At 57.7% G+C, this 27,775-nt stretch overlaps 1 protein-coding gene across 1 annotated transcript; it reads left to right on the top strand.

Moving 5' to 3' along the window:
* Nucleotides 1-791: 791 nt before the first annotated feature.
* PPM1F (protein phosphatase, Mg2+/Mn2+ dependent 1F) lies at nt 792-27,314 on the top strand. Its single transcript, XM_058532039.1, has 8 exons — nt 792-859; nt 7,531-7,778; nt 12,885-13,030; nt 17,935-18,137; nt 18,817-19,005; nt 20,750-20,893; nt 21,800-21,893; nt 23,210-27,314. Exons 2-8 carry the CDS (start codon nt 7,582-7,584, stop codon nt 23,560-23,562), a joined length of 1,326 nt encoding a protein of 441 aa, XP_058388022.1. The 5' UTR covers nt 792-859; nt 7,531-7,581; the 3' UTR covers nt 23,563-27,314.
* Nucleotides 27,315-27,775: the final 461 nt, after the last annotated feature.

The following is a 27,775-nucleotide window of genomic DNA, read 5'->3' as shown; positions in this document are numbered from 1 at the left end:
GTCCATCTTCCTCTATTTTGTATATGGGACACTACCACAGCATGGCTTGATAAGCGGTGCATAGGTCCGCGCCTGGGGTCCAAACCCGGGACCCCGGGCCTCCGCAGCGGAGCGTGCAAACTTAACCATTACGCCACCCTGCCGGCCCGCCAACGTTCCTGGTTTGAAGATCGAAGGGGCCCACTAGCCAAGGAATGGGCAGTCTTTAGAAGCTGATAAGGCAAAAGAATGGGTCCCCCTAGTGCCCCCAGAAAGGAACACATCCTGCTGACACCTTGAACTTAGCCTTGAAACCTTGAGGACTTCTGACCTCCAGAACTGTAAATAATAAATTTGTGTGAGTCTGTGGTAATTTGTCATAGCAGCAAGAAGAAACTAATACAGCCACTAACAGTATGGTGAGCCCCGGGCCTTGTGCCTTATTGCCTGATGGATGGCAGGCCCTGGGCGGTCTGGGTTTGCATCCCTACTCTGCCACTTACCAGCTGTTGACTGCACAAGTTGTTTAATTTCTGGGCGCTGTGAGTTGGGATGGCTTTCTCCCATCTACTCACCCACCCAAGGCTTGAGAAGTGAAGCAACTCGCCCGTGAGCAGCTTGGCTGCAGAGCCCAGGATGTGGGCCGCGTGCTCCCGCGACCCTCCAGGAGGAGCCCATCTCTTCTCCACCTGAAAGGAAAGGGTTGTAGTCACCGGCCGGGAGGCCGCCAGGGGGCAGCAGAGGCCCGGCCCCACCCGCCCGGGGCTCGACTGCGCTTGCGCGGTGCCCGCGCCGGCCGGGGACGGGAAGTAGGCGGGGCCGGCCGGAGCGGCGAGCTGGACACGCAGCGGCGAGCTGGGCACGCAGCGGCGGAGTGCAGGTGAGGCCCGCGGGGACCCAGCGTGAGAGAGCCCGGGCACAGGACCGGGGGGCTAGCGGCGCCAGGGCGGGGCTCAAGAGTCCGAGGCGTACGCGGGTGAAACGGGGCGCTGAGGAGCCAGAGAGGGCGGAATGGGGGGCTGCGGAGGCAGGGAGGCCGAGATGAGGAGACCGCGGGGCTCGGAGACTGAAGAGCGGGGGGAGCGGCAGGGACCCGAGGAACCCTGGGTGGGACCTGGGGGGCTGGGAAGCCAAGGGTGCAGAACCAGGGGGCCGGCGGGGGTGTGGCCGAGCCGAAGACCAGGTGGGGACCGAGGGTCGTGAGGCAGAACGGGTTGCAGAGGGGTGACGCGCCCCCATTGTCCCGGGGTCCAGCTCCTTCCACCCCACCCTCCAGGAGCATCTGGGCGGGACCCACCGCCCTGGCCCCTGCCCCACCAACCCCTGCACCCTTGCTGGACTGCATCTGCCCCCACTCGTGACCCTCCCCCAAGTGTGTCTGAGGTAAGTGTTTTAGTTAGAGCCAGTGTTGGGCTGCAGCTGCTTTAGCCCCGCATGTGTGAGATAGAACCTCAGTCAGATAGGCATGGGCTCCACCGCTGCAGCTGTGTGACCTCAGGCAAGCCCCTTAACCTCTCTGTGCAATAGGGAGAAATGGCACCTGATTGTAGGGATTTTAGTGCAGAACCTAACACGTAGAGGGGCCTAGTCCATTATGATGGACTCCTCCCCCGCACCTTTCACTCAGCTGGACACATGTCCTGAGTGACACGTGTACTCATGGGATTCTCTGGGGCAAGTTCTGTGGGCCGAGCTGTGCTCCCACCATGGGAGATAGAATGTGAAGCCAGCACTCTGAGGTCATCTCTGGACTTTATGCCCATTTCTGGCCTATTGTCAAATTTCACCCTTTTCCTCCTGCAACTGAGGTGGAAATGACAAAGGCATCAGAAGACCCCGTCTGAGTCCAGCTTTGCCATTTCCTCTGTGTGTGACCTCAGGTGTGTTGTTTACCCCCCACCCCCAGCATATTTCTTCATCTGCAGTGTGACCTAAGAGCATGTACTTCTCAGCATAGCTGTGAGAGGTAAACAAAACGAATACCACTCTGAGTGCCATTGGAAAACTGTAAACCTCCACGCAAGTTCATCTGTAGAATTCCTTTGAGATATCACCTGAAGCCAGCCCTGTCTGTAAAACCTTTCCCTGCTGCCCACCAAGTCCCACAGAGTATCTTAGCTTCCTCCTTGAAGGTGCCAGGCCTCAGGCTGCCTGTCTCAGCCCACACCACCCACTGGTGGTGGTGGAAGGAAGCTGACGCCTTCCCTTTGCCATCACGCTTACCAGCTGCCACATGCAAAGGGCCCTGTTACACCCAAGAGGACAGGGGTTGGCTCCCTGACCTCAGGAAGCTTATAATCTAGTGAGAAAGCCAAGCCTGTAAAAAAGTGGTGGTTGCACAACAGTGTGAATGTGCTTAGTGCCACAGAACTCTACACTTAAAAATGGGTAGAATGAGGGTCGGCCTGGTGGTGCAGCGGTTAAGTGCACGCGCTATGCTTCGGCAGCCTGGGGTTCACAAGTTCAGATCCCCTGCGCACACCGACGCACCGCTTGTCAAGCCATGCTGTGGTGGCGTCCCATATAAAGTGGAGGAAGATGGGCACGGATGTTAGCCCAGGGCCAGTCTTCCTCAGCAAAAAGAGGAGGATTGGTATTGGATGTTAGCTCAGGGCTAGTCCTCTGCACAAAAAAAGAAAAAAGGGTAGAATGATAAATGGTGTTATGTATGTTTCACCACAAATTCTTTAAAAAGAAAGTAAACGTATGTAGGAAAAGAACTGGAAGGATTTACACCAAACTCTTCCCAGTGATTATAAATAAAGATATAAGATTCTCCATTTGTAGAAAAAAAATTTGTGTGTGTAAGGAGGACTAGCCCTGAGCTAACATCTGATGCCAATTCCCCACGTTTTTTTTTTTCTTGTGGAAGATTGGCCCTGGGCTAACATCTGTGCCCATCTTCCTCTACTTTACATGGGACGCCGCCACAGCATGGCTTCTCAAGCAGTGCGTGGGTGCGTGCCCGGGATCTGAACCTGCGACCCCGGGGCCGCCGCAGCGGAGCGCGCGCACTTAACCGCTGTGCCACTGGGCCGGCCCCTGTGGAAAAATTTTTAACAACAAATACAGTCCTTTTGTGACAGTGATGCAGTTTGCTTTTCTAGGGTTGCTGTTGTTTTCTTCTTCACTCAGGTTCTGTAGTCAATCAGGACTTGGGTATTTTGTCCATACCACCTAGAAAAATGCAGATGTGCATTAGTTAAGCTTATGAATCAAAACCAGTAAACTAGAGGAAAATAATATTTTAAATGGAAAAAAAGGAAGAATGGACTTTTTACAAGTCAGGTGCAAGCAGAAGAGCTTAGAGCCACGGAAGACCACCTGCCGGACCGCAAAGATGTGACAATTTCAGCAGAGCTTGGCTCCGAGAGGTCTCAGGGGCAAAATTGAATGCCATGGGGCAAGGCACAGGAGCACGGAGGTGAGGGGCTGCGCCAGGGCAGGGGGCACAGACATAAAAGAAGGGGCCGTCAGAGAGGCCACATCTCAGGGCTGGTGACCAGTGAGGGGTGGGCGGGGTGTCTGTCGCAGTTAGGAGCCAGGCCCCGCGGTCGGACTTTGCTGGGGACCTTTGGCAAGTTCCTTGGCTGGAATGCCGCAGCCCCCACTATAAAGTGAGGAGGTGAAAAGAGGTGATCCAGGAAGTGTGCTCAGCGGCGACGGCCCCCGGGGGCCCCTGGCGGAGGTGAGCTGGCAGCACCGTTATTCCCGCCACCATGGCTGCCCGCTGGTGAGCGGCACAGAGGGGCATTGTTCCAGGAGCTGGGAGGACCCGGCCACAGGCCACATTTGGCCACACTGGTCGAAGCAGGTGGCAGTGGGGGTTGGGGGCCCAGTGTCCTTGCCATGCCAACCCCAGGCCCTTGGTGACTTGCACAGACTCACGCATGAGTCCCTCCCCGCTGAGCCTCTCACCAGCCTCCCCAGTTGGGACCCCCTTGCACCAGGCCCAGCTCCGCCTCATCCAGAACCCCCTTGTCCTGCTGCCCACCTGCTAGCCACTGGGTCGTTCCTGAGACTATCCCCTCCAGTTGATCCTGCTAGAGCTCAGGGCCAGGGCACTGTCCCCCACCCCTCCTGTCACTCCCAGGGCTGCCTCTGGGTCCTCCTTTGGGTTAGGAATTCCCCCACCCCTTCCCCTGCCTTTATCTCTAGGCCCCAGGCTCCCCAGGAAGGGATTGTTTTGCTCATATCCGTGTGGCTACATCAGAGTCAGGAGTTGTTGAGAAAAGGAAGGAAATTACTCTTGTCCCTTACCCGAGCTGGGCCGCAGAGAAGGAAAGCCATGTCCTGGCTCCTCTCCTCGCCCTCGCCTCAGCCAGGTGATGCAGAAACAAGTCTGGTGGCTCCTCAGCAGCCAGGATGGCTCTGGGCTCTGTCTAGCAAAGGAGGGCAGCTGGCGCGGGCCCTGAGAGTAAGCCAGCCTGCACTCCGGCAGGTGCCGGCCGAGCCTACACACAAGCACTGTCACTCTCATGTTGCCTCGCCCCCCAGCCCCCGCTCAGCACACATGTTGCAGGCTGCCCTCCAGGCCCACACAGGGCACAGAACTACAGCCCCTCATGAGCAGGGGCTCAGCAGAGACCAGGGCTGCAGTGCCACAGTGCAGAGAGGAGGGGCCTCCAACCCCAAGGGAAACAGGCAGACTCTGAGGAGGGGACTCCAGGCCCAGGAAACAGCATCCCAAGGCTGGGAGGCCAGGAGGAGGCTCCTGCATTCTGAAATGTGCAGCAGACACCACCACCGGCAAGTGAGGTCGAGGCTGAATGGTCTTGAATTCTGTGCTTTACGGTGTGGGCTGGGGTTTCTCAAACTGGGGCCCTCCCATGCGTCTGGGGAGGTCAGTGAGCGTGCTGCCCTCTGGTTTTGATCCTAATCGGACATTGCCTGAACGCGCCTTGCACCGCCTGAGATTTCAATGCCTATAGAGTATTTGTCTCCAGGCTCAGAATTGCATGGAGCTGGGCAGCATTTCTCGACCCGGGGCGCCAGCCGTTGCTCAGGGGCAGCTCTGCATTACTCACATTTCTCTCCCCTAAGCAACAGAAGGCCAGGGCAGTTCCCTAGCAGAGGAGGCTGCTCAGCCTCTTTCTCGGCCCGAGGGCGTCTGAGCCTGCTGGGAAATTCACGCCATCTTGTTGTTTTTCGTTGGCTTGATGCTCGCTCTGCAGCTCTGCCGGGCGCTGGATGGGCGCGGGTGCTGGCTGGCGGGCAGCCGTCTCCCCAGCTGACCTTTGCGACCCCGCAGGGCTCCCGGCCCTTCCTGACCACCTCCGTTCGCGAAGCCTCACCCTGTGGCTCGAGTGCAGTTGTCCAGCCTGCTCTCCTCCTGGCTTGCTTTATGTTACGTTCTTTATCTCTTTACCTGTTTGCCTTTTGCAACCACGGCTACATTTTATTTATTCTACTTGTGAGTGAACATGAAAGGTAACAGTGAATTTAAGTCTGTCCCTGTAACCTTCCATCACAAGAGCCCACATTTCTGTATTATTTCTATGCGTCTAGTTTAAAATTTTTTCGATTCTTATCTGAGAGGAGGGAGAGGTTTTGTGTGTTTTTAACTTGCCTCCGAATCCTTTGCTGATTAGACTTTAACTTCCCCCTCGGCTCCCCCTCTTGCTCTCCTTGTGATTTTCCTCTGTTCTTCCAGAAGACTTGTTACCTGAGTTCTAGACCCTCCCTGCTGTGCTCTTCACTGGGCAGTGAGCTGCCTTCATCCTCCAGCTTCAGACCCCTGACCACAGCTGCCCTTTGGCAAAGTCTGGAGGCAAGGTCTTTAGATATTCTAAGACGGGTGATTTCGGAAGAATCTTTCCTGTGGTCCTGCCTCTCCATTCACTCTTCAGAACTTGGAAGCCCTCAGGAAGGGGATGAGTATTAAACCGCTCTTCAAATTCTCCTCCTAGAACTCGGGGTTCTGCTGGGACTCACGAGTCAATTTGTTACAGGCAACAAACACTGTTTATTTCCCTGGGGGATAAACTTATGAGATTCGTTCCTGAAGAAAGTTCCCCAGCCTGAATGTTCCCGAAGCCCGTGGGGCATCCCAGCCCTGGGAAGGCTCAGAGGGAGCAGCAGCTGGAGAGGAAGGGGTGAGAGAGGAGGGCCTGTGCTGAGTGGGTGGCAGGGAGGTGACCCACTCGTACATGCATGTTAGGAAGTGGAGCCTGGAGAAGGCTGGACTGCAGCCCTCTGAGAGTGAATGGGGCGGGTGGGGCAGGAGGGATGATGGAAGGGTGACACTCTGTGGTCATTTGGGTCTGGAGGGCTGTGAGTGGGTGGCATGAGTCCAGGTGGGCCCTTGGGGCTGTCGGGGTGTCTGACAGACAGGGCCTTCGCTAGCACATGAACCCAGGAGGCAGGCAGGCTGGGGAGAAAGGGGGGCATGTGTGAGGTGGAGAGGGTGGGCTGGCAGTGCATCGGCGGTCTTGAGCCAGGGTTGAGGAGCTGGAGGTCCACCTTGGGGAGGAGGATGCAGCAGGAGCTGTGGGTGAGGCCCTCGTGTGGGAGGAGTAAGGTCGGGTGGTGACGAGCTTGGGCTCCACAATCCCTCCTGGACCCCATCATCCATTTTCAGGTGATGTGCTGCCCCTCCCCAAGTCTCAGTGTTCCCGTCTGCGAAATGGGGGTTTGTCCTGGCTCCCAGGGGTGTTGCGGCAATGCATGGGGCCTGGCAGCCAGTAAGCCCTCAGCGTTCCTAAGGATGCGAGGAGAAAGAGCCCTCGAGGCGGGGTCAGCGGTCTGGGCCGTCCACAGCGCCTCTCCTCTAGCTGTTGCTTACTAGGGTCAGGCCTCCTCCTGTTGGAGAGGATTTAATAGGCTTGCCCATATCCTAAGTGTGAGCCACCCCACCTCCCCGACTGTCCTGGGTTAACCCTCTGCTTCTCTCCGGCCCATGCCCTGGGGCACCCCTCGGCCTCTGGGGAGCCCCCTCTGCTCCCCATCTGGTCTGTCTCCATAACAGCCCAGGGCCAGCCCTCTGCTGCGTTTGACCTTGTCACCAGCCCGGCCCTTCTCTTCCTTCCCCAACAGGTGTCCCTTCTCCCCTCTGGGTACCACTTCTAGGCTCACAGACCTGATGGCATCACTTCCTCACCTCCTGGCTCCCCAGGTCACCTGCCACGTTCACCTGCCTCAGTGGCCTGGCCCTGGGTCCCTCTCCTGCCCGCTTTTGTCCACATCAGCCACCCTCTGCCAGGAACAAGCCTTCCTTCTCTGTCATTTCTTGGAGACATCCATGCAGCCTCTGCTCCCGGCTCCGTCCCCTGAAGTCAATTCTCTCGGCTCCCGAGCATCCCATCTGCATCGGGACATGGGCCAGCGTTGTGACTCCTGCTTACTTGGGCCCCCTGAACTCTGTGAAGCCGAGCTGCCCTGCCCTTCCGCAGTGAGGCCCCAGGCTTCATGCAGCACCTGCCAAGTGATGGTTGGAGGTGAAGGAGAGAAAGCAAGGCACCGTGCGCCCATGCACACCCATGAGGGCGCAGGTACCCCAAGAGCAAGGCGCTGATCACCCCCTGTTTTTGCTGACCTCACATCTCTCCTCAGGGTGAAGACTAACTGGAACCCCAGCAGCAGGCCCCCCGAGATGCTCTGGGCATGGCCTCTGGAACCCCACAGCAGAGCAGCCAGATGGCAGAGGAGACCCCAGGCTTCCTGGATGCACTCCTCCACGACTTTCCAGCCCCACTGAGCCTGGAGAGCCCTCTGCCCTGGAAGGTCCCGGGGACAGCACTGAGCCAGGAGGAGGTGGAGGGCGAGCTGGCCGAGATGGCGATGGGCTTCCTGGCCAGCAGGTAGGCTGGGCCGCTGCTGGGGGTGGCGGCACAGGATGCGAGTGAGGGGCTTGGCATGTGCCACCTGCTGCCCTTGACCTGGCTGCCATTTACTCCACATGTCCTGCTCTGTGCCAGTGTGTTCCCTCTGTAAATCCCCGGGACAGTGCTGTGTTGGTTTCCCAGGGCGGCCCTAACAGCGTACCACAGACTGAGGGGCTTAGAACAACAGAAATGTGTTGTCTCACAGTTCTGGAGGCCGGAGGTCAGAGATCAAGGTGTCGGTAGGGCCATGTTCTCTCAAACAGAGATTTGAGGAAAATCTCCTAGCTTCTGGTGTTGCCAGCAGTCCTTGGTGTTCCTTGGCATGTAGACACGCAATCCAATGTGGCCTTCATTGTCACATGGTGTCCTCCCCATGTGTCTGTGTCTTCATGTGGTGTTCTCTCCCTGTCTGTGCCTCTTCTCCTCCTCTTGTAAGGACGCCAGTCCCAGTGGATATGGGGCCTGCTCCATATCGCTGCTCCAGTATGAATTCATCTGACACCTGCAAAGATCCTAATTCCAGATCAGGTCACATTCTGAGCCTCTGCAGGTTAGGACTCCAGTGTATCTTTTGGGGGACACAATTCAACCCATGACAGGTGCTAAACAGTAGGTCCTGTTTCTGTCCCGTTTCACAGACGGGAGACAGAGGGCAGGTGGGTTAAGAGACTGGCCTGAGGCCTCGTGCTCAGGGCGGGCCAGGGCCAGGCCGTGCGCCCAGTGCAGGGAGGAGGCACAGCAACCAGCTTTGCAGATTCGGGGGAGAGAGAGAGCAGCGTGCCTGCCTGTAGCCCACACGGGAGGTTCCAGGTGGTACGGGCTGGTGGGCCACGCGGCGTCCATGTGAGCCTCGTCCCTCCCCAAGGGGCCATGCCCACCGTCCCTAGTGACTGCATCACCCACAGGTCATCTGCAAATCCCCTGAAGCTGGGACACTCCCTGGCCTCTGTGCACTGGCATCTTAGTGTCCCCAAGAGTGCTTCATTTGTGGCAGGTCACTTCCATCTGCACACCACCTGAGGGCCTGCTTCTTAGGACCCCCAAGGCCCCAGCAGAGTCTACAACTCGCGTGTCCTTGCTGAGCACGAAGGCTGAGGGCCAGCTGCAGGGCCACATCCACCCCGGTATCCCCCACAGCCCCACAGAGCTCCGGAGGAAATGCCCAGTGACCACGTCCCTCGGGGTGTGGCCTGTGCAGAGGGTGGTATTGGCTTGTTTTCTTTGCTTTGAGGAAATATTTTAGAGGCAGGCAGTGTAAAGTGGATCCGTGGAGCAGAGCCTGCCTGGGCCTGACGCTGCCGCCGGGGTGCTGGGTGCAGGAGTGGGTGGAGCTCTGCCTTCCTTGGGGCCCAGCACAAAGGAAGGAGGGACGGAGGAGAGGGGGCAAGTGGCTGCGCTCAGAGGGGAGAAGAGAAGTCAAGGGCCCCGGGGCCACCGTGTCTGTCCCCCCAGCAGCCACTGGGCCTTCCATGGGGACTCGGGCCGAGGGACGAAAGTCAGGCCCTGAGGGATTGGTGCCCCTGCCACTCCTGCTTGCTAGCCTGGGTTCTGAGGAGAGCGAGAGGACAAGGATGACGTGTCCATGGGGATAAAGAAGAAATGAGCTGGGGATCGAGGCAGGAAAGCTGTCCTGGGTGACAACAGAGCCCAAGTTACCCCGGCCTCTGGGCTGGTGGCACAGCATCAGGAGGGACAAGCCACAGCGTGGGACCTGGGAGGGACTCCAGCCTGAGCCATCAGTTCTCAGGTTGGGGGAGGAGAGGGCACAGAGAAGGCACGTGCCCCATGCGTGGGGGAGGATCCCGGATGGTGGGACTGGTTTTGCTTCACAGCAGTGGAAATGGGAGGCATGAGGAAGAGGGGGTGGCTGGGCAGCAGCAGGAGCAGGTGACCTGCCCTCCTGCCCAGGGACAAGCCTGAGCTGGAGAAGTCAGGGGTCGGTTGGAGGGGTCTGCCGGGGCACATGGCCTTGGGGGGGTGAGTTTTAGTTAAGGTGGAGGGAGGGTGTCTCAAGCTAAAAGTAGGGAAAACCAGAACTTATTCAAGGTGGAGTGGGGCCCCTTGAGGCCCTGGCGGCAGGCGAGGCTGAGCCGGGAGGAGGGCAGCAGGCTCCGGGCTCAGGTGTTGTTGAACAGGCACCTCGTTAATTAGCGGGATGACAGAACAGGTCTGAGACCATTAGTGATGGGGGAGAAGCCAGGGGTCTCGGCCCCCAGGGCCTGAGGTGGAGGGGGCAGCACAGGCCTCTCCAGAGCTTCCCATGGCCCGCTTAGACCCCTCTGTGAATCCATCTGAAAATGTATTGTCTTATATTTCCCAGCCATCTCAAGGGATTTATTTTCAGTTATTTTTGTCCTTTTCTAGTAGTTGTTCCCTACGTAGTTGCAGATGCTCACGTGTGTGGTCACGGGTTGTTTGCACTGCGTGTGACTGTCGGGCACCCCTACACGCTGGGCTGGCCCCCTCCAGCTTTGCTTCCCGTCCCACAGCTGGAGCGCCGGCTCTGGGTGTAAGGCCCGAGCCTGTGGGTCCATGGGGTTTGCTCAGACTGTAGATGGCGTCCCCACGAGACTGTCTGGCAGTCAGAGCATCGAGTTCACGGGCGCGGTGACTTATGTCCTTCCCCGTTGTTAGTGGTCCTGTGTCACACCTCGGGTCCTCAGCAGTGCATACCTCATACTATAATTATTTATGTGCATTTTCATCTCTGCTGCTGGATGTAAGCTCCTTGAAAACCCCGAGGTGGGCGGGTCCCTGGGCCTTGCACACACCTTCCCTGGATGGGGGGGGTTGCATCTCGGGTGGGACCCCTGGATGAGGTGGGAGGGGCGTCCAGGAAGCGAGGCCTGTGGCCCACGGCCAGGCATTGTCTGGGTCCCCACTGCCGGAAGCTGCTCCCTGCCCCCAGCGGCCTCTCGGGCCTGCAGGAAGCCACAGCCAACCTCACCGACCTCACTGGCATGAGGAGAACAGGCGCCCCTGCTCCCTGCTGTGAAAAAGGAAAACCCAGCAGTTGGCAGGAAATCCCCTGACAGCAGAGGAACTCATTTCTCATGTCTTGGCTGGTTGTTTTTCAAAGGCTGTTCCAGAGGCTTCTACCCTGAGTCACCCTCTCATTTTAAAACATCACAAATTCATTCTGGTAGAGTCCTAAGACCATCAGTAGACGCAGCATGGACGCCCAGCCCACAAGGAGACTTGGCCATCCGCCTGGCTGTTGGGAAGTCCTTGCCCTCAGGGCAAAGCCGGGTGTGTCGGCCCAGCAGAAAATCCTTGGCCTCCCTGGATGTTGGCCCCCAGCCCTCAGGGACAGGCAAACGGGCAGTGGGGGTTGGGGGTGCACATCCTTCAGCCTGTGAGGGGCTCCCACTGGTGGGGAGGCAGATTCCAGGGTCAGGATGCATCCTAGAGGCTGTAGGGGCACCAGCTGGATGGATCCCTTATGCCTGGGGAGCCAGGGAGGGCTTCCCACGGATGTGCTGTGGGAGCCGGTCCCTGAGGCAGGGGGGCTGGCAGGCAGGCCCGGGAGCCCGTGGAAAGGTGCACGTGTGGCAGAATTTCCGAGAGTCATTCCGCACTGGCCTCAGTCTCTCCATCCCCAGGACTTGCCGGGAGCTGCCACTCGTCCCTCTCCTGTGCACAAGGTTCCCACTTCTCCCTCCGTTTGCTTTCCCACCCCTGCCTACTCCAACCCTCAGCTCTGCTCTGGGCGGCCTGTCTGTGACCTTCGAAGCAGTCAGTCAAGTCTCACTTCCACTGCCCCAGGTGGCCACCCCTGGGGTCACCCCACTTCTCCAGCTGCTCTCTGCCCTGCTCCCCTCCTCCCGGGCAAGCTCCTTCAGCTGCAGCCCCCACCCCGATCCGTTCCGAGGCTCCATCTCCTGTCCAGACCACATGCCCACCAGCCCAGGCCTCTCGACCTCAGCAGAACCTGTGACTTGCTGTGGACACGTAACCCATCCCCATCTGGTCCCCTGCCCAACGCTTGCTCTGTCCCCTCCCATCCACTGCCAGGCCTTGCCCAGCTTGGGCCTTGGCCTCCACCCAGTGTTGGCTCTTCAGTCCACCCTCCATGTTGAGGCCAGAGAGGTCTAAAAGCCTGATGTGATCATGTCACATCCCTCTTCAGAACACACCAGGGTCGTGGCTCCCCGTTGTCCTGACACCTGCCCCCTGCCCAGCGCCCTCATGCACCATCCGCCTGACAGCCTGCTTTGCCCAGGGACCCTGTGGGTGGTGTACAGCCTGGCCCTCCAGATGCAGCTTGTGGGTCCCATGCTCCTGGATTCCTTTCCTGGGGCAGCCGTAACAAAGTCCCACAGCCTGGTGCCTTAAACCACAGAAATGTGTTGTCTCAGAGCTCTGGAGGCCGGAAGTCTGAGATCAAGGTGACGGCAGGGCTGGTTCCTTTTGGTTGTTGCCGGCAGTCCTTAGCTTGTAGGCTCTTCACTCCAGTCTCTGCCTTCATCTTCCCATGGCTTCTCCCTGTGTGTGTCTATGTCCAGATTTCCCCTTTGATAAGGACACCATTGTTATTGGATTAGGGGCCAATCCTACTCCAGTATGACCTCATTTTAACTAATTGCATCTCCAACAACCCCATTTCCAAATAAGGTCACTTTCTGAGGCACTAGGGGGTTAGAACTTCAGCATAGGAATTTTAGGGGACACAGTTCAACCCATAAGATTCCCAACCCCCAGGGGTCCCCAGCTGGTATTGGTGACCAGGAGCTCTCATCAGGCTAGATGTTGGGCATTTGTCTGACCTGGCTGCCAAGGCCGGCCGGCAATCTTACACGTCTGTGACACCTCCTCCCCACCAGCCCCAACCCACGTTTGGTGCAGCACGGGCCCCAGTAAATGGCATTGCGTGGACGTCCTGTTCAGCTCCCCTGAGGACCAGAGGCTGACCTGCTCATCGTGGCCGCACAACTGCAGTGTGGCTGGTCATCGCTACCTCCAGAAGGGCCTCCCTGAGTGGAAAGGAGCCCGAGGTTTCCATCTGGAGCATTTGGGCAGGCTCTGGGGTATTGGCTTCTGCCGAGGAGCCAGCCCCCCTTCACTTCTTGTTCCTGTCCCCAGGAATGCTCCACCACTGCTTGCTTCATGTCTGGCCCATGAGGCAGTTTCCCAGCTGCTGCAGACAGACCTGTCTGAATTCAAGATGTTGCCCAGGCAGGAAGAGGAGGAGGACCACGACAAGGAAGAGGAGAAGGCCCCTGTGACCTGTGAGTTCTCCTCCCTCTTGGGGCCCCTGGGCTTAGCAGGCAACAGACTCGCTGCCAGACAAGGGACAGGCCGCAAGGGAGCGCCGGTTTGGGAGGTGTGAGGGCTCACCTGGACTCCATTTCCATTCTCACTTTGCTGGTGGAAGGGCGGTTGTGGGCATCACATGACTGGAGGGCTGGAAGGGGCAGTGCCGGGTGCGCATGCTCAGAACAGGATGGCAGAATCAAGACGCAGAGGAAGCACTCACACCAGCATGACGTCGGCGGGGCTGCAGCCCACTCACTGAGCCTCAGAGCAGCCTGTCCCGTGTTACACGGGAGGAAACCAAGGTGCTAACTCACGCTCAAGCACCTGCTTTTCTGCCTCAGCTGACGTCACCCCATGGTGACGTCGGAGTCGGAGGGTGACATGGGAGCAGTCCCCAGGGGCGGCCTCGGGGTCCAGCTAGTAGAAAACACCAGAGCTCAGACCCATTGCCTGGGCTGACCCAAGTCAGGACCCTGTCAGGTGGAGATTCAGTGGTGTCCACGAGAGCTTGGGGAAGCGCCAATGGAGGCTTGTCTGTCGGCCTGTCCCCGGGACAGCGGTCAGCGGGGCAGGCCCTGAGCCACGCTGCAGGCCAGAGGAGCCCAGAAGCAGGGTGGGAGCTTCCTCGTGGAAAGGCAGGACTCTTATTTTGTGTGTCTTTCTTTCACTTTGCTAGTAATTCCTTTCTGTTGTACGTCACCCAAGTGTCTGTTCACGTGGGACCAGAACTGCAAAGAGCGAGAGCCACTCAGCCTGAGGGCCATGGCCAAGTGTTCCATGGGCCGTGGCGGGGTGTCCCGTGGCCTGGGCTTGGCACAGGCATCGTTCACTCCACCCTCGCCGGAGAAGGGTGCAGCCCAGGCCACAGCAGGGCTGCGGGGTGGTTGGGATGCAGAGCAGAGTGGGTCCCCGGGGCCCAGCGCTGGCTATGGGAGCAGGGGGACCTTTGGTGGATTTCCCTTCCTTTGCCATTTCCTATCTGACTTGTTACCTTATTACTTTTTGTGTGTGTGTGTGTGTGTGTGTGTGAGGAAGATCAGCCCTGAGCTAACATCGTGCTAATCCTCCTCTTTTTGCTGAGGAAGACCGGCTCTGAGCTAACATCTATTGCCAATCCTCCCCATTTTTTTTATCCCCAAAGCCCCAGTAGATAGTTGTATGTCACAGTTGCACGTCCTTCTAGCTGCTGTATGTGGGACGTGGCCTCAGCATGGCCGGAGAAGCGGTGCGTAGGTGCGCGCCCGGGATCCGAACCCGGGCCACCAGTGGTGGAGTGCACGCACTTAACCGCTAAGCCACGGGGCCAGCCCCCTTATTACTATTTTTAATTGAGATGTAATTGACATATAACATCGTGTAAGTTTAGGGTATACAGTGTGTTGACCTGATAGGTTTATATATTGCATATGTTAACACCTTAGTATCAGCTAACCCCTCCATCATGTCACATAGTTATCATCTGACTATTACTTTAAACTCAACATTGGTGCCCACATTGAGGGCAGAGCGAGAACAGGTGGGAAGAGAGAAGACAAACACAGGCAGCCTCTCACTGCAGTGGGTGCCAGCCCTTCTCGTCCGCGTGCCCTGCCCTTTTCCCTGGCTCCCTGCCCGAGCTCCATTCCAGCACAACCTCACCTTCCCGCCTGCCAGGCGCAGGAGACAGTGGTGCACAGTGACAGACACCCATTGTCCTCTGCAAAGCCGCCTGGCTCTAGGCACACAAAGGGAGTGCCTGCCAGCCTGCCGTCCCAGCGGGAAATCAGCGCCACCTGCTGGCGGCCGACACCAGCCCGGCCCTACACCTGGGGGCTCCTGCCACCTGCGGTGAAAGAGGGAGGGGCCCACACAGGAGGAAGTCGCAGGCGGCCCCTGCCCTCCACACAGGCCTAGGCTCGGCCTTGATCATTTGCTTCCTGTCATGGGAGCGGAACATAGTAGTCTATCATCTCAAAGCCATTCTTGCAAAATGAGCGTCATGGCAGGTGTTGTAAGAATCACTGACCAGGGGCAGAGATGGGACTAAGACTGTGTGGCCCGGGCAGGTAGAGCCTCCGCCGGCCCCTCCCCAGTGAGCACTTCCTGTGAGTGTCCCTGAGAGCAGCCTCAGGACTCTCTGGGCCTGGGATCCTCCCCTTGCTTATCATTCTCAGTGGTAATTGCCCTTCGCTGGAGCCAAGATTCAAGTTTAAACATGTTGATGGAGACAGTAGCACAACCTAAGGGCACCGTGTGCCTCCCTGGGTGTTTCAGGCCTGCTAGAGCACAGAGCCTGGGGTTTCCTGAGGGAGAGAAAAAGAGTCCTGGTGGGCAGGGCAGCCATCTGAGCACAGCCGTCACAGAGGAGAGAGGGAGGGCGGGGAGGCAGCACCTACAGACCAGCTGAACGTGTGGGTGTCTGACTTGTTGGCAGGAGTCCATCCCTTGCGCCAAGCGCATATGGGCCTGTCTTCCCTGAGCTGAGCCTTCCCACACCCACAGCCCCTTAGGCCAGCCCTGCCGGTCCCCCAGTTCTCCCAAACACCTGAATGGCCCTCGCATCCTGGGTGTGGTGGCAGCCACCAATTCAACCCTACCCCCACCCCTCCCTTGATGCATCGAATCTGATGTGTCTCTCAATGCCCCTCTGCACTCACAGACCCTCCAGGCCTCCCCTGGCCTCAGCCCTTCCTCCTTCTGCAGCCACCACCTTTGGGCAGGAGCTCTTCCTTCTCCAACTCGCTGAGTCCCTTGAGTGTGGCCTGCAACACTCCTCGGAGTCTGCCCTGTTTTCAATTACTTGCCCTTGAACCCCCTCCACCCTCCAGTGACTGGCCCTGACTCACCTGTACCTGCCGAACGCACCTGGGCCAGGAGGGGTTTGTGCGTCGAATGAGCTGAGTCTCTGAGGCACAGCACCCGAGGTTTTCTTTGGACCTTTCCTTGTTAATGTTTTCTTTAGAAGCCAGGTTTAGGTAGGATTGGGGTTTTTCTTTTAAAATTTGTGTTGTGGGGGGTATTACCTGTTACTACATGACAAATTGCCCCCAAATTTAGTGGCTTAAAACAGTAAACATTCATTATCCCACTGTTTCCGTGAGTCTGGAATTTGGGAGCAGCTGAGCTGGTGGTTCTGGCCCAGGGTCTCTCATGGGGTTGTGACAAAGGCCAGGGAGGCGGAGGTTCCACTTGCAAGATGGTCCATCACACAGCTCTGGGCAGGAGGCCTCAGCTCCTCACCACATGGTCTCTGCCAGGGCTGCTTGAGCATCCTCATAGCATGGCAACTGGCTTCCCCTGAGCCAGTGATTCCCAAGGGAGACAGACAGAGACAGAGTAATAGGGAGAGAGCACACAAGGTGGAAGCCACAGCACCTCTTAGGACCCAGGGTCTGAAGCCACTCACAGTCACTTCTGTTTTGTTCTACTCATTAGAAGCAGGTCACTAAGTCCCACACTCCAGAGAAGGGAATTAGGCTCCCACTCTTGAAGGGAGAAGTATCAAAGAATTTATGGACATATTTTAAAACCATCATCTGGGCCTAACACTTGTAATGGAAAATTGAGAAAGCACTAAAAAAGTGTATGTAAGAAAAAACATCACCCACAGAACCACCACTTGCAGACACCCACTGCTGACATTTTGGGTGTAGGCCTTTCCTGCCTTTTATTTTCTTGGTCCAAGTGGTGGAAGGCTTTTTCATGTACTCATCATCAAACTGTATGTAGAATTTTCTATCCTTTTTTTACAACATTTTTTCTTAACATGAATGTTTTTCCTTACTATCATGATATAAGCATTTTACATGCTTGCAAACTCTGTAGTACGAAGTCCATTTTTGTTTTACTCTTCAGTTTTTTTAATTAACCTTTAATTTGAGATAACTATAGCCTCATCTGCAATTTAAGAAATAATACAGAGAGGTCCCATGTATCTTTCACCCAGTTTCCCCCAGCGGTAACATCTTGCAAAAAAGTAGTAAAACCAGGACCTTGACACAGTTGAGATACCGAACAGTGTCATCCCACAAGGATCCCTCATGTCATCGTTTATGGCCACCCTAACACCCCTCCCGCTGCCTGAACCCCTGACAACCATGAATCATCTCTATTTCTATAATTTTGTCATGTCAAGAGTGCATATAAACGGAATCATACAGTACGTAATTTGGGGGATTGGCTTTTTCCGCTCAGCCTAATTCTCTGGAGATTCATCCCAGTCTGTGTGTGTCGGCAGCCCCTTCCTTTCCTCTGTGAGTAGTATTCCGTGGCGTGTGGTGCCAAAGTTTGTTTAACCATTCACGTGTTGAAGGACACCTGGGCGAATTCCAGTTTTCAGCTGTTCCAATTAAAGCTGCTGTGAACTTTCTGGCACAGGTCTTGGTGTGAACGTAGCCTTCCTTTCTCTGGGTAGATGCCCGGGGTGCAGTCGCTGGGTTGCATGGCAGTTGCATGTTTAGTTGCGAAAATCATTTTTAGTACCAGCTTAATTCTTCATCAGAGAATAGACCATAATTTACTCTGTCATTGGATATATGTTGTTTCTAATTAATGCACAGTTATAAGTGATTCTGTACTTAGTCCTTAAATTATCTTTGCATTTCCTTGAGATGGGCTCCCATGAGTGGAGTTGCTCTGCTGTGGGCCAGGAGGCTCCTGGCACATATTGCCAAACCAGACATTTCTCACAGCTGATGACACAGGCTATCATGCATAGTGTATTAGGCTGGTGTACTCAGAATGCCCCGGGGAGTGACAGGCTGGTGGGGCATGTGCAGGCCTGTGATGGGGGCTGTCGAGAGCTGCAGGGGCCACAGGAAAGGGGGCAAAGAGAGCAAGGGGAGCCTCGGCAGGCCTGCCTTGGTGCTTCCTAACAATCCTCCATTGTGCCCATCAGTGCTGGATGCCGAGGGCCTGGCAAGGACTTTCTTTAACCAGCTCTGGGAAGTATGCAGCCAGTGGCAGAAGCAGGTGCCCTTGACTGCCCAGGTTCCACAGAGGCAGTGGCTGGTCTCCATCCATGCCATCCGGAATACTCGCCGCAAGATGGAGGATCGGCACGTGTGCCTTCCTGCCTTCAACCAGCTTTTCGGCCTGCCCGTGAGTGTGCCACCTCTAGTGCCCCACCTCCCGGGCCACGTGGCGGCGTGTGAGGTCAGTGTCCCCAGTCAGGACAGTGTAGGACGGCTTGTGCAGCGTGTGGGGGCCGCCCTGGGTGCTGAGCAGAGCTGTCTGCCAGAGCTGAGGCAAGAGTGATGCCTACAGTGGCCACCTAAAGGCCCAGGTCCCAGGCGGCTCTCAGAGCACTTCCCAAGGTACCAGGAGGTGCCATTCATCGTCCTAGCACTTCCAGGCCGGGGCAGCCACCAGCCACCTTGACTTCCCAGCTGAGGGACTGAGGAAAGGAGGTGGTTTGCCCACGTCTGTTATAGGGGAGACCCTGGACACCACGTTCATCTCAGACTCGTGGTGGCTGAGCCCTGCTCTGTTTCCAGCACCAGGAGCCACCTGGTACATCTTACCTCGTTTTATGCATCCAGCCACTTGGGACAGAGGTGAAACTGAGGCTCTGGAGGGTTGTCCTTTTCCAAATGTCCCAGCTCATAAGTGCTTGAACCAGGTTGGCTTGTCTGATGGCAAAGGCCAGACTGTTCTTCCAGACCCTACCCCAGACAGCACCCAGGCTCTACCCCAGGCGAGAGCCTCTGGCCAGCTCACGGCCTTGATCAGGCTCGGGGCCAGCAGGCAGGGCTGTGACTCTCACTGTATTCCCCACCAGGACCCCGTGGACCGCGCCTACTTTGCCGTGTTTGACGGTCACGGAGGGGTGGATGCTGCGAGATACGCCGCTGTGCACGTGCACGCCAGTGCTGCCCGGCAGCCAGAGCTGCCCACGGACCCTGCGGGAGCCCTCAGACAAGCCTTCCGGCACACCGATGAGATGTTTCTCTGGAGAGCCAAGCGAGAGGTGAGAACCAGCAGACAGGCCTCGTGTGCAGTTTGGGGGTCAGTAGCCATTAGTACCCAAGAGACCCAGGGCTGCAGAGGGAAAGAAATCAGAGGGGTTGGGATGTCAGAAGGTCCTCACTGAACTCTGCTGGTAGTCCCGTAATTTCATTCTTACAGTAAAGGGGGCTTGTTTTTCGTTTGAATAGAAGCAGCATACAGCTTGCTTCTGATCCAGCACACCTGGCCCCGCAGCAATACAGACCTGCCTCTATGCAGAGGGTGTACAGGCCTCACAGGGAAGGGCAGCCTATTTTAAAATGTGCCCAGGATTTTGTTTTAATCAGGTATGGTGAGATGACAGGCATGGAGACGCCTGCCTTGAGAGAGGAGTTTATGACTTACGGTTCCCAAGAGGAGCCGCCACCACACAGGGCCATGTGGAGAGGCACCACGGTCGGTCAGGAGGCAGAGGGAGTGAAGAAAATATGGCCAGAGCTATGGCCTCCACAGGAAGGCATGGGTGAGGCAGGGCAGGCAAGTCACAGCAAGCTTAGGATTGGACAGTGTGAATAACCTTGACAGGCTCCAGGTTCCGGGCCATGCCCAAGCCTTCCAGGCTCGGGGAACCATTGGCCTGGCACAAGGGACAGAGGAGGTGGTTGAAGACACTGTCTGGCTGGTCATGAAAGGCACGCTCCCGGAGATGCTCGCTGTATTTAGGAATTGGCTAGTCCTGGGTGGGGCATTCTCTCGAGGATTAGCAAGTCCACCAACTTGTCAAAGCGTCATAAAATACAGAAAACAAAACATGATTAATAGCAGCCCCCCTCCTCCTGCTCTCCTGGGCAGGGTCTCAGCGGGCTGCTGGTACCTGCTGGGAAGGCTCTTTCCTCACGAGTTATGGCCACACAGGGACGAGGCGTGTGTTCCTGCGAGAAGAAAGAACGCTCCGGCCCCTCCCTGTGAATTCACTGCCCACTGAACCCCACTGCTTCCCTGCAGGCCAGGTACTACATGTGTGTCCATTTTGGACATCAGGAATCTGAGGCCCAGAGAGCTTAAAAGACCTGCCCCAGTTGACATGGCTCGTGAGGAGACTTGGGGGTGGTGCAGTGTCAATAGACGCTCTGAGCACAGACCTCAACAGAAATCAGCAAAGCCGGACTTTGCATCTTAACAGAAAACCATCCAGCATCCAAAGTTGTGAGGTGGGAGCCCAGTGACAAGCTGGCACACCCTGACCTTCCTGGCCACTGTCACCCCAGGAGGTGAGAAAGGATTCCCTGAAGCAGGTGTTTAATTTCATTTATTATGATTTTTAAAGCCACTTTATTGAGATCTAATTGACACATAATACATTGCATATATTTAAAGTGTACAATTTGATAGGTTCGGACGTCTGTCTACGCCCTGTAACCTTCCCCACAGTAGCGGACATTTCTGTCACCCCGATAGTTTCTTCCCGTCCTTCATTGTCCCCTCTTCTGCCCACCTCCTCCCCAGACACCCACTTGTCTGCTTCCTGACACTACAGACAATAGAGTGTGTTTTCTAGAGTTTGATCAAGGGGACCACACAGCACGTGCTCTCCTTTCATGCTGCATAAGCCTTATGAGATTCATTGGGGCCCTTGCATGCATCAGCGGTTGATTCCCCTTTCTGGCCGAGCTCTCTTCCAGTTGCCACTCAGTCTGGACAGGTGTGTGCCTGTGGCGTGGGCTCCCGGCCCCGCCCTCACCCCGCGCGGGCCTCTCTCCCTGCAGCGGCTGCAGAGCGGCACCACAGGTGTGTGTGCACTCGTCGCAGGAAAGACCCTGCACGTCGCCTGGCTCGGGGACTCTCAGGTTATCCTGGTGCAGCAGGGACAGGTGGTGAAGCTGATGGAGCCGCACAGACCCGAGCGACAGGTAAGGGGCTCTGTCCATCCATACCCGGGACGTCCCTGGCCCCCATCATGCTGGGCCACGTGGGGAAGCACCCGGTCAGGTGGATGAAGAAGCAAAAGGGGCCCATTTTCTCAGGACATTTCTGGTGCTTCTCCAGAGGGAGGGCTCCCCTGCCTGACTGGAGCGGCTGGGATCCCCTAAAGCTTGGGGCTTTAACAGCTGGGCATCCCAAGTGACCCCTTCCTGTCACAGCAACATGGAGCCCATAGCTGCAGGGAAGAGCCGGGCCCTCTGCCCCGGCAGGCAGCCCAGTAAGTGAGGTCAACAGGCAGGGCCCTGTCATGCACATGAGCAAGGAATAGCTGACCACCTGGGCTCTGGGGGCGAAGGGCTTCAGGGAGGAGGTGACGCTGAGCCAGAGTTGAAGGAACCAGGGTGGGGCTTCATTGAGCAGAGGCTACGCTGGGACCCAGAGGTCACTCACCTGTCTGAGCCTCAGGGTCCTCACTTGGACGCAAAGGCAACATTCCTCGCCCAGCCCTGCCGAGTGGCCACATGCAGCTCACAAAGAAGGGACAGTGTCCCCACATGAAAAGTGAGGCAGCTGAGGGACCCGCCACCTGACCCTGGGGTGCGCGGTCTCTCTGCTGCCTCCTGAGCATCTCCATAACCCCAAAACGCAGAGGAGGCAGCCGTCAGCCGAGGGCGGTCCATCTGTTTGCACCATAACCTGTTGAGCCATTCCTGCAACTGAAGGACGTTGAGGTTATTGTAATTACTCGCTGTTTTGCTAGTGCCTCCTTTGGGCATTGTTCAAGAGCCGTGGCTCCCAATGCTGTTTTAGAAACCAGCTCATCTCCTTTCGAGTGCCAGCACCAGGCACCCGCCTGCCCCCACACCCAGGCCCCACTCTGGTATCTCCTGCAGGACGAGAGGGAGCGCATTGAAGCACTGGGTGGCTTTGTGTGTCACATGGACTGCTGGAGAGTCAATGGGACCCTGGCTGTCTCCAGAGCCATTGGTAAGGAGGTGGGGGTGGGAAGAGAAGGCTGCCCAGGGCCTAGGCCTCCTGACCTCTCAAGGCCCGCAGGCTCACCCAGCTGTTTGGGACGGCAGTGTCATGTGCGGGTCTCCAGGGTGGTGTCATCCATCTGATGGTGAAGGGACTCAGATGACTTTAGAGAGGCCAGGCACAGACACCGTAGAAACTTTCATCTCACACAAATAATTGCAGTTTAACTTATATGTTGTTTGTTCTTCCTGGAAACAGTTCCTCAGAAAAATCTAGCAGGCAGCGCTTGGCTAGCTGCGGCATGTGCTGAAAGATGGTTTTTAAATATTCTGTACATGAAGCTTATTCCCCTCCCCCCATCATGCTGATAATTTTTTTCTATCTTTTAAAATATAAAGTAAAGCAGCGCCCCCATCCTATTTTCTCAGCACCCGCACGTCTCCCTCCAAGTACTTAGAAATCCCTCGCTCCCTGCCGCCCCTGCCATGCGACCTCTGTCCCGCCAGCCTCCTGAATCCTTCTGTCCTTCTCGCCACATGTGCTGCCTGCAGTAGAGCCCTTCTCCTTGCTGCTTCTGCAGTTGTCTCTGGACACCCCGGGACAGGGAGTGGAGGCACGGACCGGCCCGTCCAAGGGGAGGGGAAGCTCCGGGCTGTCCCGTGTCAGGGGGCCATGTGGTCTAGTCCCGCTCCGTGGTGAAGGGCCTGTCGGGGTGAGAGTGGAAGGAGGGGGACTGACCGGAAGCTCTGCGGGGTCTGGGTGAGGTGTGAGCTGGAGAAATGAGGAGGGGACATGAGTTCGAGTTGCGTTTTGAAGGTAAATGCAGCTCGACAGGACTTGCTAGTGGATTGCATGTGGGGCATGAGGGAGAGAGAGGGAACCCACGGATTTGGGCGTAAGGACCTGGGGGGATCGTGGCGCGGTTTTCTGTGATGGGGAGACTGGAAGAGCAGAGGTGAGGGAGGAAGAGCGAATGTTTGGACACGCTCAGTTGAGGTGCCTGTTGGGGCTGGCGGGAGCTCGGAAGGGCCAGGGCCGCAGCCTGTGCAGTGTCCTCGGCCGCCCGCTCAGGGTCCGGCTCCACTGGAGTGAGAAAGCTGCCTTGTGGAGCTGAACTCGGGCCTCGCTGCCTCAGGGACACCAGGCTCAACCGGCCACACCGCCCTGCTGTTCTCCTCAGTGTGAGGAGAGTTTTTCACCCCCGTGTCCTCGTGCCATGAGTGCGGGCGCGGGGGCTGGCCACAGGGAGGCCAGGCCTGGCGGGACGGGCAGGAACAGCAGGCAGCGGGGCCTTCTAACGTGAGGCCCTTCTCTCCCGTGCCCAGGGGACATCTCCCAGAAGCCCTACGTGTCTGGGGAGGCGGACGCAGCCTCCCGAGAGCTGACAGGCTCCGAGGACTACCTGCTGCTCGCCTGCGACGGCTTCTTCGACGTTGTCCCCCACCAGGACGTGGCTGGCCTCATCCAGAGCCACCTGGTCAGGCAGCAGGGCAGTGGGCTGCACGTCGCTGAGGAACTGGTGGCTGCAGCCCGGGAGCGGGGCTCCCACGACAACATCACGGTCATGGTGGTCTTCCTCAGGGACCCCCGAGACCTGCTGGAGGGCGGGGCCCAGGGGGCAGGGGACTTGCCCTCTGGCATCTCAGAGCCAGAGACCAACACTCTACAGAGAAGCTAGGAGGTCCAGGCCCCCCGCCTGCTCCCTGTGATCCTCCCTCAGATGCCTTAGGACCGGACAGATGGCAGTGGGCAGGTGGCAACACCCACGCAGTACTTTCCCCAGGACCCCGAGCCCCTCGTGCTGCTTGCATCAGCCCATCTCGGCGGCAAGACCTGCACTGGGTGGTGAGTGTCTCGCCTTGCTGGCGACAGGCAGTGGGACCGCGGGGTCTCTGAAGGAGGCCTAGGGAGGAGACCTCACGACAGTGACGAGGCCCGGGAGGTGGACCGGCCTTATTCCCCATCGGGCAGGGGCCGGACCAGAGGCTACAGGCGCCAGGCAAGCGAGCGGGGCAGCAGGACGCTGTACGGGGGGCCCTCAGGCGGACCCGGGAGCCACGGACGTTCTCAAATGCATCCAGCAGAGGTTTCTCGTCGGCTCCTCCTGCCCACAGCTGCAAGAGGAAAAGAGTGAGTGCCAGGGATCTGGTCTGCCGCGTCCCGCACCCGCTGGTGACACGCCTGCCCTGGCCTCCCTGGTCCCCTCGTCCCTGGAGCACCTGGGGAGAGGAAGCTCAGAACAACCACGCACACATCTTTTGTTTGTGGTCTCTTGTTTTCCAGGGAGAAGTCTGATTCAGAAGCAGTATTTCAGAGTTGTCTTTGTTTCATCAGTGCCAAGGTGACCTGATGTGTCATATAACTTAGACAGGGCTTAGCGTTTATTTTATTCCTTAGAAAACTAAGTATTGTTTTTTTTTTTTAGGGGAAACTTCTTTTGCAGTGTTACTGAATTTTTTTTCCTAAATCAGGATTGAAACAAAGATTTTTCCAGGTGGTGTTAATAAGCCATTCAAGTGCCTTAACCAGCTTTAGGTGAGGCTGGAAGTGCCAGGCCTCTGAAGGATTCTACTAGCCGTGTTTCACTTTTTACGAAGCAGGATTTATTTTGTCAGGCGTGATTTGGGCTAGAATTCTTCCTGAAGAGTTCTTGCTTTGTGATGCGCCGCTGACAGTCAGCAAAGTGGCCCTGAGAGCGTGGCCTGGGCCAGACCACGGGGCTCTGGGGGCTCAGGGTGACCGTGGCCTGCCCCCCAGCCCCCCTTGGCCCTGCCCCTCATGTCTCTGGCTGGACCCCAAGCTGAGGGACCGAGCTTCGTGAATGGGCAGGTCCTTGCTGCTGTTTGACTAGAATATTCTAGAATCTCTTGTGTATTGGTAGTTGAGTTGCATTCATTGGGGAACACACTGAAGAGGCTCTGGCAAGTCTGGAGGTAGCTTGGGGGTCTCTGGTTCCGTTTGGAGGCAGCAGGGTTGCTGCTGGGAGTCTGTCCCACCTGCCCAGGCCGCAGCCCCTCATTCTGCCCCGTGACTGGCTGCCTCCGCTGCCTTCTCTGCCCATGGTCCCCCTGCCTGTGAGCAACTCGCTGTCCCCTAGTGCACCTGGGAAGGTGAAGCTCGGAAGCCACAGGACTCGGGTGATACAGGCTGCTCACGTCAAGTGGGGCAGATGTGACTCGAGTGTGGAGTTGAAAGGAGCAGGGCTGGGTGAGGGCTCCAGGCAGAGGTCAGGGGGCCCTGGAGAGAGGGGTCTCTCCGGAAGGACCCGGCTCACAGTGGTGGGCAGGGCTGCTGCAGGCGGAGGCCAGCAGGTCTGGGAAGGGCAGTGGGTGGCTTTGGCTTAGCTGAGGTTTCAGGAGAATGTCACTGGCGGGGCAGAGGGCAGGGGGAGGAAGCTTGGCATCAGGTCCCCAAGGCCGTGCAGTCCTGTGGTTCAGCGTCCACCCACAGCAGTGGGGCCCCGGGAGGGTCTGCACAGGGAGCGAGCCCACCTGCCCTGCCGGGAGCCTTGGCCCCTCTCAGCCCAGGGAGGGGGGATGGTGAGAGCCGCCCTCCTGAGGCGAGTCTGCTGTCCAGCAAGGAGGGAGGGAGCCAGCGGGGGGGCCACCACCTGCAGCCTCAGCATTTACCCCCCACTCCCACGGCAAGGAAGAAGCAGCTTAGACGTGGTCAATGCCTTGCTCAAGGGCTCATGATAAAAAGCATCCTAAACATGGTCACTGCAATTCAGAGAATGTTCGGTGGCCAACATGACTTTAACTTGAAGGCCCCGCTGCCTTCTGGGAGCCAGAAGCCTCCTCATTGGCCCCTCCCAGCACGAGGCTGGCAAGAGGCAGGATGTGGCCCCACCCTTCACTACCAGCCCAGCCGCCCGTGGGCATGACCTTAATGGAGGGAGGGATCGATGTTTCTTTGCTAATCTTACTCCATTGATTGCCGCCAAGAGTGGAGCTTCCCCCACGGAGTCTGGGTCACCCCACCTGGTGGTCTGATTCATGCTCCGGCCCGAAGCCCGGGAGATCTCCCCAGGCTTGTCCCGGGGTCTTCCCTACCCTGAGCCAGGCTGCTGGGGTCAGAGGCTCCTGCCCCCCACCCACCAGGCTGCCTGGTGCGGCCCTGGGAGCTGCTCGTCCTTCCCTGGAGACCAAGGGAGCCTCGTTCTCCTGCTGCGCAGGGACTGGCCTTGTGCATGCACCCCGGCACAGAGGAGATCTCTCCATCCTCACCAGGCTGGGCTGGGAGCCCTTGGACATCTTCAGCCTCTGCGAGTCCTGGCGCAGTTCCTCTTCAGGCCACAGGCACTGGTGTGGACCTTGATCCCCTTCTCAAGTACCAGCCTTGCCACTAGCTCATCGTATGAGCTGAGCAAGTCGTTGCGCCTCCCTGGGCCTGTTTTCCCTTCGTAGGGCACAGGGTTGCACTGAGTCTGTGCAGCAGCTCCTGGAATTTTGGAGGTGCAGGGGCCACTCGGGGTGAGCCCGGTGCATCAGGGAGATGCCACCAGCGCTGAGGGCCCATCCCCCATCGCCAGCAGGGAGGGCTGTTTAAGTATTATTAGTGTCTATTCTTAAATTTAAGTGGGTTGAAAAAGAATCGAGCTGCAGCTGCCAGCGCCTTATATGGGGTACAAAAGCTGGAGAAGTCAGCCCTGCTTTCACAGGTAGGGCTGATCCCGAGCGAGCGGGGGAGTTGGGGAGAGCAGGCTCCCTCTGCAGGTGTGGGGGGTGTGGGGCGCCTGGGAGGGGGCAGGGCGCAGCTGGGCTCTCCAGGTTGTTCTAGTCAAGTTCCCAACCCGCTGAAATCCCGGAAGCAAATGCATGGCCTCCCTGACCCAGCCCGTCCTCAGCATCCAGGACTAGGAAATGGGCATGTTTTGGGGGGAGAGTGACGGGGGGCTGGCCCCACGGGAGAAACACAGGCTCTCTGAGATCCTGGGTCAGCTCTGGCGACCCCTGCCTTTGCTGCAGTCCTGCCTGCCTGCCCTGCCTGGGCCAGCACATGGCCCCAGCCTCACCCCTTCCCCTGCGTCCCGGCTACCTCAGCAGTATTCCCAGGGCTGGGGGCACAGCGCTGGCTGCTCCTAGGCCTGGCCCCCACCCAAGCTAAACGGAAACCGGGTGGACCTGTGCAAAATAAGCTGTTTTGGTTTGATTCTGGCTGTAGCCCCAGGGGGCATCCCCGGGAGGCCTGCGATTTTCGCCAAGGCTCCACAGCTTTGCCAAACGCACCGCACGAGCCTTGCCAAGGCTGTGCACGTCTCAGTGGGTTCCTGGGAGTGGTGTTCTGTGCGAGGGGAGGTCTTGTTCCAAGACAGGATGGCAGTTCCCCTGTCTGCAGGGATAAGTCCCCGGCATGAAGGGGCCAGAAAGGCGATCTCCTCCGAGGGCCACTGTGCTCAAGTGTCAATAAACCATGAGTTGTGAAACCCTGTTGCCAGAGTCCTGCCTTCTTCTCTCACCTCTGAGTGCCTGGTCCTCCTGGGTGTCCAGGTGTGTCTGGAAGCTGCTGGGGGACCACCTACAATCTCCTTGCAGAGAGCAGACAAATTCAGGAGAGAGTCCGGCCGCCCTCGGCCCCTGCCGGCTGGCCAGCCTGGCCTGGTCCTCATCTCTGGGGGGATGAGAGCAGGAGGGTGTGTTCACTGTGAGCCTGTGCAGGGCTGACAGGAGTGGGGTGAGGCCCCTGGGGACCTCACATGACATTGGGGATCCTACAGGGACACAACTCGGACGAGAGGGGCAGGTTGGCGGCTCTTGGGGAGGTCCTTTGTGCTCCTGGCTGAACTCAGACCTCAAGGGAACGTGGAAAACATCAGAAATGCCTCCACACACGCTGCTGACCCACAGCCCCAGAATGCCGCCCAAACTTCTCCCCAAAACATGGGGGGCGCT

This window comes from Diceros bicornis, chromosome 35 (assembly GCF_020826845.1).
Source record: "Diceros bicornis minor isolate mBicDic1 chromosome 35, mDicBic1.mat.cur, whole genome shotgun sequence".
Classification (NCBI taxonomy): Eukaryota; Metazoa; Chordata; class Mammalia; order Perissodactyla; family Rhinocerotidae; genus Diceros; species Diceros bicornis.
The sequence above is the reverse complement of the archived record's forward strand: the minus strand, read 5'-3'. Positions and strand labels throughout refer to the sequence as shown.